We start from the raw sequence: 10,536 nt of genomic DNA, 5'->3' as shown, positions 1-10,536 counted from the left end.
TTGTGAACAAAAAACATGCAGCCACTGTTAAAATAAAATACCATTGACAGTTTAAGTTATTAAAGGACTATTAAAACAAAACACACTAATGGGCCTGTCCCACTTAGGGGACCTTTTAGGCGACTGCAGGAGATTATGCAGTAGCCACATGGTCTCCACATGTTCGCGAGTGGTTGCCGGGGAGTTGCCTTCATTGTCGTGAGGAGTTCCCGTATTCTGGGAACTAGTCGCGGCCTCAATATGATCATTGCGAATGTTTCAACACGTTGAAAAATTAGCAGCGACTTGAATGAAGCCGCCATGGAGAGTAGCGAGAATTCTCGTGCCGTAGGTGGGTCGCTAGGAGCCCCTAGTGGGTTGCCAGGAGGTCGAAGGTTCTCATTGGTTCTTGTAGGTTGTAGCCGGTGCTGACCGGTGAATTTCATTGGTTCATTGGGGAAATGAACATAAGCAGCAGTTTTCAGAACCAAGGATAACCGACCCGTAATGTTAATGTCCGCCGAGCTTCACAGCCGTGTATCTCTGGCTTCTCAAAAGTTGTCTCCACTCCTTCTCCACCCGTCCTTCTCCCTCATTCTCCCCTCTCCCCCCCCCCCCCTTCTCCTTCTCCCCCCTCTCCCCAGCCCCCCTCTTTTAAAGGACTTAACGCACAGTGTGCTTTAGCCGTCTTAATTACAGCGCCAACCTTCCTGTTCATTGCGGTATGTGTCTGTATCACCTTGGATTTGCACCGTGTGAATTTCACTCAGACAGCGCTCCCCCTGCTTGCCCTGTCCCCTGCCTGCATAACTGGCCGGTGAAGGAAGCTGGCGGCATCGGTGCTGTAGCAGCGGCAGCAGCGGCAGAGACCCGACTCGGCACCGAAGCCGTGGCGGCGGCGGCAGCAGCAGCGGCAGCGGAGACCCGACTCGGCCCTGAAGCTGTGGCGGTGGCGGCAGCAGCAGCGGCAGCGGAGACCCGACACTGCCCCGAAGCTGTAGCGGCGGCAGCAGCAGCGGAGACCCGACTCGGCCCTGGAGCTGTGGCGGCGGCAGCAGCAGCGGAGACCCGACTCGGTCCTGGAGCTGTGGCGGCGGCAGCGGCAGCAGCAGCGGTAGCGGAGACCCGACTCGGCCCCGAAGTCTTGGCGGAGGCGGCGGAGGCGGCGGAGACCTGACTCGGCCCCGAAGCTGTGGCGGAGGCAGCGGCAGCGGAGACCCGACTCGGCCCTGGAGCTGTGGCGGCGGCAGTGGCTGCAGCAGCGGTAGCGGAGACCAGACTCGGCCCTGAAGCTGTGGCGGAGGTAGCGGCAGCGGAGACCCGACTCGGCCTCGGAGCTGTGGTGGAGGCAGCGACCACCCGCGGAATTTGAACCGTCGCCTCGGCGCAGAGGGAGAACAAAGAGGGAAGAGACAGAGACTTTAAGATTTTGCCTTCCACCACAGTGAGGAGGTGTTTGGTGAACTCACTGTGGTGGATGTTAAACTTGTGTTGATTGTGTGTTTTTGTCATTTTTTAAATTATATGTATGACTGCAGGGAAACAAAATTTCGTTCAGACCGAAAGGTCTGAATGACAATAAACGAATCTAATCTAATCTAATCTAAGTTTGTGTGTTCCACTCCGACAGTTGCGGTTCCTGTTGCTGTTTTTTCAGGCAACTGTGGCCTGAAAAATCGCCTAAGTGGAACAGGCCCATAAAAACTTTTTTTTTTTCACTCTGTTAACTGAAATAAATCAATTATGAAGAAATTAACTTCCACCTATTGTTTTGTGGGTAGCTACTACTTTGCATTGATTTCGATGTGTCTGCTGAGTCTGTGCAAGATTAAACTTGTGCAGGCTGAGTGGGCAGATTCCCAGCTTAGGTGCTGGGAAACCTGAAGACGTCTGTGCAACCAGGAGGCATCTGCTGATGCAACACCGGCATCCCAGGAGCAGCCTTTAAACTGAATGGGGACACTGGACCTGACCTTGTACCAACAAGTTCCAAACAATCTCCCAGTTAAACTGAAAAAAACCATTGGCAAATTGGAGCACAAATTCAGGGCCAATATTTATTTTGTCCATGAAGAGGTTCATATAGAATTTCATCCATAGAATTTGGCTCTCCCTGGCAAGCATTGCAAACAATTCCAGCTCCCAGGTCTTTATTCGTTAAAAAGTAAGTTAATTGCTTTCCTCTCTCTAATGTGTGATTTTTCTTTTCATTCTGTTATTATTTCTCATCCCTACTTTGCAATTCTGTAGAAGAGTCCCTTGCCCTAATGGGCCTGTCCCACTTAGGTGATTTTTAAGCGGAAAGTTGCTGGCAGTCGCCTGAAAAACTGGGAAATGGAACGAGACACGCACACACCCACACGCACACACCCACACGCACCCACACCCACACCCCCTCCCCCCCTCTCCTCTCTCTCTCTCTCTTTAAAAGAAGGGTGACAACTTTTAAGAAGCCACATAACTTTTAACAAGCCAGAGATACACGGCTGTGAAGTTCGGCGGACATTTAACATTACCGGTCGGTTATCCTTGGCTCTGAAAACTCCTGCTTTTGTTTTTTTTTCCCCAATGAGCCAATGAAAATGACCGGTCAGCAAAGGTGATTAACTAAAAAATAACCTACGACTACCCATAACTACATGGCGACCCCACTACAACTGCACCTACGACTACAGGATTATTGATTATCTCCATGGCAACCAATTCAACATGTTGAAAATTTTGCGGCGACCATACTGAGGCCGCGACTAGTTCCCAGAATGCGGGAACTCCTCGTGACCATGAAGGAGACTCACCAGAGACCACCAGTGAACATGTGGCGACCATGTGCACTCACCTAAGTGGGACAAGCCCATAAGTCTTCCACTTAGTAAAACATTTTTTTTGGAGGCCCTGCAAAAGTTCTAATAAACCCCGATCCTAATGCATGCAGAACAAATTAATAAATAGTTGTCTAAAGGTTTGTCTCAACCTCAAATTATTTCCACCTCATTTAGACATTTAGACTTTGTACATTAGAGATACAGCATGGAAACAGGTCCTTCGACCCACCGAGTCAGCGCCGACCAGCTTTCATCACATACACTAACACTATCCTACACACTAGGAATAATTTTACAATTTTACAGCCAATTAACCAACAAATCTGCACATCTTTGGAGTGTGGGATGAAACTGGAACACCTGGTGAAAACAGGGAGAACCTACAAAGTCTATAAAGACAGCACCCATAGTCAGGTTCGAACCCAGGTCCCTGGCGCTGTAAGGCAGCAACACTACCGCTACGGCACTGCTCAGCACTCTTTTGAAAGGTTTAGTTTGTCGTGTTTGGATTTTATGTTGTGGTTCTTGTAGGAGAAGAAAGGCTGTGAACAGAAATCAGGGGTAGGGTTCACAATGTTGCCCTTCACTCTGCCTACTTTGGAAGGATTCTTTCCATCATTTCCTGGAAAATCCTTCCTAGTGGTTTACTCCAGAATGCTCAAAAGGATACAAAATGCTGGAGTAACTCAGCAGGTCTGGCAGCATCTCTGGAGAACATGGTTAGGTGATGTTCCAGGTCAAGATCCTACTTCTGGCATGCTGCCTGACTTGCTGGGTTACTCCAGCATTTTGTGTATTAACAAGCATTTTGAGTTCTTTGTTTCTACCTTTTTACCAGAATGACACCAGCATTAGTGGGTATTAGCTAAAAGGAAAGGTTGGACAGACTTGGATTGTTTTCTCTGGAAATGTGGAGTTTGTGGGGAGATCTGATAGACATACAGTATATACATTAGGATAGAGTATGCAGTCAGAACCTTTTTCCCAGGGTGTGAATGTCCAATACTAGAGGGTACAACTTTAAGGAGAGAGAGGGAAAGTTTAATGGAGATGTGCAGGGTAAGTTATTTACACTGAGGGTGATGGGGAACTGGAACACATTGCCAGGGCTGGTGGTGGAATCAGACATGAAAGTGGCATTTAAGAGCCTTTTAGATAGACATAGGACTATGGATCATGTGCAGGAAGATGAGATCAGTTCAACTGGGCATTATTTTCGGCATAAACATTGTTACTTCACTGTTTGATGTTTCAGTCCCATGGAACAATGTTGTAAGTTGAATAGAGGGTGATGCAGAGGATAGAAGATCTCAATTTTGTCATGGTGCATGGGAAAACTGATTTGCACATCTCGAAGGTCATGTGTGTTTACAAAATGGGAGGTAGATATGGATATATTCCCGTTTAGATTTCGAGAAAATCTTAAAACATTTAATCTTGATCCACTCCAAGCAGAATATTGGAGGGAATTAAATTGGAGGGTTTTACAATTTTAGGAAGAATGCAAAGGTTTTCAAGAATGTAAAATAGATCTACTAGTGTGATTGGAAAGGTGTAGAGAGAGATGGGCCAAATGCATGCAAATGGGCATTGTTTATGTGGAGCACCTTGGTCAGCATGGATGAGTTGATCCCAAGGACCTGTTTCTGTGCTATATTACCCTATAACTGACTTTATTATATTACAAAAAGAGCACCCAATACTGATTTTGTTTGGGCCAGCAAATTTCTTATTTATATGCTTCAAAAAGCAAACTGCTAAATGAACTCTGAAAGTCAGGCAGTTTTGTGGAGACAGAGGAATGGTCCACATTTCAGGTCAAGACCCTGTGTGAATCCCGATGCAGAATCTTGACCCTAATTGTTAACCATCCCTCTGTCTCCACAGATGCTGCCTGTAATGGTGATGGTGATGGTGGTAGAAGGCGCTTGGGACTAAGAATGGGTTGAAGAGAGAGCTAGAGTAAAGGATAACTAATACTTCCAGTAGCAGAGGGAAAGAAGCTAATAAGCCAGCAGTGGAATTTGAGTGAAGTGAGGGATGCTGGCCAGTGGACATAAATTACGGAGGCAACAGGGGTAGCAGGCACCAACTGGAGAACTAGGAGTGATATTGAGATGGTGTGACAGGGGAGAAGTGAACATCTGTGGTGAGGTGCTGATGTGTAAAATGAAAAGGGTTAATCATGTTGTAATAAGCTACAGAATAACTCCCCTTCCATTACTCTGTAATTTAAAAAAAAATTGTATTTTGTAAAATGTATTTGAAAATAATCTGCTTTGTTTTCTAATGATGATTTCCCGTTTATCAGCAACAAGTGACAACCAGGCTGCCTCTTTTGAGATGGAAATGTCACAAGTGGGATTCAGTGCACACAGTACGAAGGTAAGATATTGAGCAAACCATTGATGTGCTTTACATTTTGGTCAGCTTTGATTTGTTAAATATTGAATTATTTTAAATAACCACTCTACAAAATTGAGACTCTCCTCCATGAATCAAAGCAATGAAGAATGAGTAATATTTCATGTCTTTACTGAGGTTTTACTGTCATTTAATAATTAACAATGGGTGTTTGTTTTGCTGGAAAATGAACAATAGTATTGAACGAAATAGGATGTTGCAATATTTCCTTATTCTGGGACTTGCTCTGTGCCAAAGGTTTAGAGGGGGCAGAATTTGTTAGAATATGTAAGAAGGTTCCTTGAAACAATATGTGATTAGTCCAACATTGACTGGGACTTACTCAGTGCCAATGGCCTTGACAGGGCAGAATTTGTTGGATGCATCCAAGAGGGTTTCTTGAAACAGTATGTGGATTTGAAAACCCAAGAAGGGAACAGACTGGACCTTTTGTTGGGAAATGAGCCTGGCCAGATGACCTGTGCTTCAGCTGAAGAGCGTTTTGGGGATGGTGATCACAACTCCACAAATGTTAAGATTGTTTTGAATAGGGATAGGTCTGGTCATTGGGGGAGTAAAGCAAATTAAAATATTATTAGGCAGGAGCTCTGGAGGGCACACTGGGAGCAGTTGTTATTGAATAAATCCACATCTGACATGTGGGAGTTGTTTAAAGGCCAGTTAATTGAAGTTCAAGATTGCCATGTTCCAGTAAGGAGAAGGGATTAGGATGGCAAAGTATGGGAACCTTCGATGACCAAATAGGTTGTAAATTTGGTCCAAAAGTGAAAGGAAGCACATGCAAGGTTTAAGAAAGTGAAATCAGACAAGGCGTATAAAGCGTGGAGGGAAAAAAACTCATGGGAATTAAAAGGGCTGAAAGGGGCCACAAAATGGCTTTGGTGAATCAGATTAAAGAAATTCTTGGCTTTCCATGCCTACATTTAAAACAAAAGTGTAACCAGTGAGAAAGTAGGAGGTCAAGGTCAAATGAGTATTTGCATCTGTTTTCATCGAAGAGAAGGACGCGAAGGTCTGAGGTGAATCTGTTGAACACTCGTATGCAGGGCCAGTTTGAGTAAGAAGGAGGAGGTGTTGGAGCTCTTGAAGAGCATTAAGGTGGATAAATCCCCAGGGCTTGATGGGAGCTATCCCAGGTTATAGAGAGAGGTTATAAGAGAAGATTGTGAGAGCCTTGACAAAGATCCTTGTGTTTTCTCCAGCGACAAGGTTACAGGACTAGAGAGTAATTAATGTTGTTCTTTTGTTTAAGATGGAAAGTAGAGAGAATCCAACATAGGCCAATGACTCTCATGTCAGTGGTAGAAAAGCTATTGGAGAGGATCATTTGGGTTATGATTTACTCCTATTCAGACAAAATGGGTTAATTACGGACAGTTAGCATGGTTTTATACGCTGATCATGTCTTACTAACCTGATCGAGTTTTCTGAGGAGGTGACAAAGTTGATTGCGGGTAGGGTGCTAGATATTGTCCACATGGATTGTAGTAAGGTGTATGATGAAGTCCGCTATGGTAGGCTGATCCAGAAGATTAGGATGCACGGGATTAATAGTGACTTGGTTGTATGGATTCAGAACTGACTTACTGATAGAAGACAGTTCTATCAGTGTTGTTGTGGAAGGGCAATATTTAGGCTGGAGGTCTGTGACCTTTAGAGTTATGCAGGGATCTGTTCTGGGACTGCTGTTGTTTGTGATATATATTAATGACTTGAATGTAAACTTGGACACGTTGGTTAGTAAGTTTGCAGATGACACCAAGATTGCTGGGGTCGCGGAATGTGAGGAAGGCTGTTGAAGTGTACAGCGGGATATATATCAGCCACAGAATGGGCGGAGAAATGGCAGAGAAATTTTTTTAATCTGAAAAAGCGTGAGGTGTTCCACTTTGAGAGGTCAAACAAAAGGGGAACAAATACATTAATGGCAAGTCCCTTACCGGCATTGATTTACAGTGAAATCTTGGTGTCCAAACCATAACCCTGAAAGTAGCAACATATGTATATAGAGTGGTAAAGAAGGCCTATGGTATGCTTGCCTTCATAGATCAGGGCATTGAATGTAAAAGTCCCAAAGTCATGATGCAGCTTTATAGGACTTTGGTCAGGCCATATTTGGTGCCTTGCATGCAGTTCTGGTTTTCCCATTACAGGAAGGATATGGAGGCTAAGGAAAGGGTACAGAGGAGGTTTACCAGAATGCTGCCTCGATTAAGGGGTATTAGCTACAGGCAGTGGTTGAACAGACTTGCATAGTTTTCTCTGGGGAGGAGACCTGTATACAATATTGAGGGACATAGATAGGATTGACAGTCAGAACCTATTTCCCAGAATGAAGAAAAAACAAATACTAGAACGCATATCTTTAAGGTGAGAGGGGCAAAGTTTCAGGAGATGTGCAGGGCAAGGTTTTTTTATACAAAGGATGGTGAGTGCCTGGAACGTGCTGCCGGAGTGGTGGTTACAATAGTTGCATTTAAGAAACTTTTGGATTGGCAAACACATATGCAGGGAATGGAGAGATATGGATTATGAGCAGGCAGATGAGAGTTGGTCTTGGCATCATGTTCAGCACAGACATTGTGGGCTGAAGGGCCTGTTCTTGTGCTATATTGTTTTATGTTCTAAGTTTAAAAATTATGAGATGCATAGCTAGGGTAGACGGTCAGAACCTTTTTCCCAAGATGTAAATATCAAATACTAGAGGGTATAGCTTGAAAGTAAGAGAGACAAAGTTTAAAGGAGAAAGATGTGCAGGGCAAGGTTTTTTTACACTGAGGTTGTTGAATGCCTGGAACGACCTGCTGAGGTAGTAGTGGAGGCAGATACAAGAGTGGCAATTAAGAAACTTTTGGATAAGCATTTGGATATGCAGGAAATGGAGAGATATGGATTATGGCGGGCAGGTAAGAGTTAGTCTTGGCATCATGTTCAGCACAGTCACAGTGGGCTGAATGGCCTGTTGTTATGCTGTATTGTTCTATGTTCTACCTTCCTTCCTTATGAACTTTCTTTTGTCGTGCACTAAAGATTAAAATAGTCAAATCCTGAATATTTTGCTTCACAGTTGACGGAAAAAACTTGTCTACATTGTAGATAACTACCATTTGCTCGAAAGTGGTATTGCATTAATTGCTGAACCACATATTCTCTACCCAGAGGCAAAGAATGCAAATTCAAACTCAAATTTCCTATGAGATTTCATCCAATAAAAAATAATTGTATGGGGATCGCATCCAGGATTCGAATTTTGTTCTCCCAAAGGCAAGGATCATCAGCAGGAGTCTGATTTTATCAAAAGTATATGCACATGGCTGCTCTCAGCTTTGTGGTACTGGTCCTGTGGGGTAACCCTGACTAATTTACTAATGTCTATGGCGAGAAATATACAGTAATTGATTACTTGGCTATAAGTACTTCTGAATCCACATTCTAGTTTGCTATGTCAACTTCAGACTGGACAACGTGGATAGGCGATGGATTGGTGATGTTTTGGGTTGGGACCGCCTCTTCAGGCTGATCAGTCTGAAGCAGGGTCCCATCCGGAAACATCACCCATCTATGTTCTCAGGATGCTGCCTTACCTGCTGAGTTACTCCAGCCTTTTTTGTCTCTGCAGGATAGCATTATGCTGGGTGCTGTTGGAGCCTATGACTGGAATGGGACAGTCCTTTTGGTGAAGGATAATGAAACAATCATCCCTGAAAATGAGACTTTTTTTGACAGATCCAAAGAAAGTAATGAACCACTTGCTGGGTATTTTGGTAAGTAAGTAATTGAATCGGCTGTAACTACAAGTACAGAATTAAGCCTTTCTAAATAAGTACTAGTCGGTAAAAAAAAATGATGTTTGGAGAAAAAATTAATTGCACGGAAGACTGTTTCTCACTATAGTGTAGGGTTAATTGAAGGATTGGGGGCAAGCCATTTAGGATCTTTGGTAACCTTCCCACCTTTAAGTTTGGAAATGCAAGGTTTCGAGTAAACTTGTTTGTGAATCTCAATAGAAGTCTCAGCTGGCCTTCAATGGGATATTTGTGTGGTGTGAACAATCTTATCCACAATAAAATCCATGGATTGTTGATTAACAGACACAAGGCTCATCTCGTAACTGGGGACTTTAAATTTAAGCAATGAAATAAATCTGAAGTTTAAAGCTAGTATAACAATAATCACAACATTATGACTGTCATAAAAATACATCTGGTTTTATAATCATAATCATAATAATTTTTAAGATTGAGACTGAGGTGAGAAAAAACTTTTTCTCCCAGAGAGTTGAGAATTTATGGAATTCCCTGCCACAGAGGGCAGTGGAGGCCAAATCACTGGATGGATTTAAGAGAGAGTTAGATAGAGCTCTATGGGTTAGTGGAGTCAAGGGATATGGGGATAAGGCAGGCACGGGTTATTGATGGGGGACGATCAGCCATGATCACAATGAATGGCGGTGCTGGCTCAAAGGGCCGAATGGCTTCTTCCTGCACCTATTTTCTATGTTTCTATGTAATTGTAATTTATTAGCCAAATATGTTTTGCAACATACGAGGAATTTGGTTTGCCATACAGTCATAAGAAAAAATCAACAAGACACACAACGACATAACAATTGACATAAACATCCACCACAGCGGCTCCTCCACATTCCTCACTGTGATGGAAGGCAATAAAGCCTTTTCTTTCCTACATAGAAACATAGACATAGAAAATAGGTGCAGGAGGAGGCCATTCGGCCCTTCGAGCCAGCACCGCCATTCATTGTGATCATGGCTGATCGTCCCGAATCAATAACCTGTGCCTGCCTTCTCCCCATATATTTTGACTCCACTAGCCCCTAGAGCTCTATCTAACTCTCTCTTAAATCCATCCAGTGACTTGGCCTCCACTGCCCTCTGTGGCAGGGAATTCCATAAATTCACAACTCTCTGGATGAAAAAGTTTTTTCTCACCTCAGTCTTAAATGGCCTCCCCTTTATTCTAAGACTGTGGCCCCTGGTTCTGACTCGCCCAACATTGGGAACATTTTTCCAGCATCTAGCTTGTCCAGTCCTTTTATAATTTGATATGTTTCTATAAGATTCCCCCTCATCCTTCTAAACTCCAGTGAATACAATCCTAGTCTTTTCAATCTTTCCTCATATGACAGTCCCGCCATCCCAGGGATCAATCTTGTGAACCTACGCTGCACTGCCTCAATCACAAGGATGTCCTTCCTCAAATTAGGAGACCAAAACTGTACACAATACTCCAGATGTGGTCTCACCAGAGCCCTATACAACTGCAGAAGAAGTTTCTCCTTTCTAATGCCTTC

The 10,536-nt window shown here is 43.8% G+C and overlaps 1 protein-coding gene across 1 annotated transcript in view; it reads left to right on the top strand.

The window, feature by feature from the left end:
• The window catches only part of itga1 (integrin subunit alpha 1), a 220,360-nt gene that overhangs the window by 115,705 nt on the left and 94,119 nt on the right, over positions 1 to 10,536 (top strand). The window contains exons 10-11 of the mRNA XM_033030915.1: positions 5,113 to 5,186; positions 8,845 to 8,989. Coding sequence (XP_032886806.1) covers positions 5,113 to 5,186; positions 8,845 to 8,989 — 219 coding nt within the window. The remainder of the gene's footprint in view (positions 1 to 5,112; positions 5,187 to 8,844; positions 8,990 to 10,536) is intronic.

This window comes from Amblyraja radiata, chromosome 1 (assembly GCF_010909765.2).
Source record: "Amblyraja radiata isolate CabotCenter1 chromosome 1, sAmbRad1.1.pri, whole genome shotgun sequence".
Lineage (NCBI taxonomy): Eukaryota > Metazoa > Chordata > Chondrichthyes > Rajiformes > Rajidae > Amblyraja > Amblyraja radiata.
This window is presented reverse-complemented; position numbering and strand designations above follow the sequence as displayed.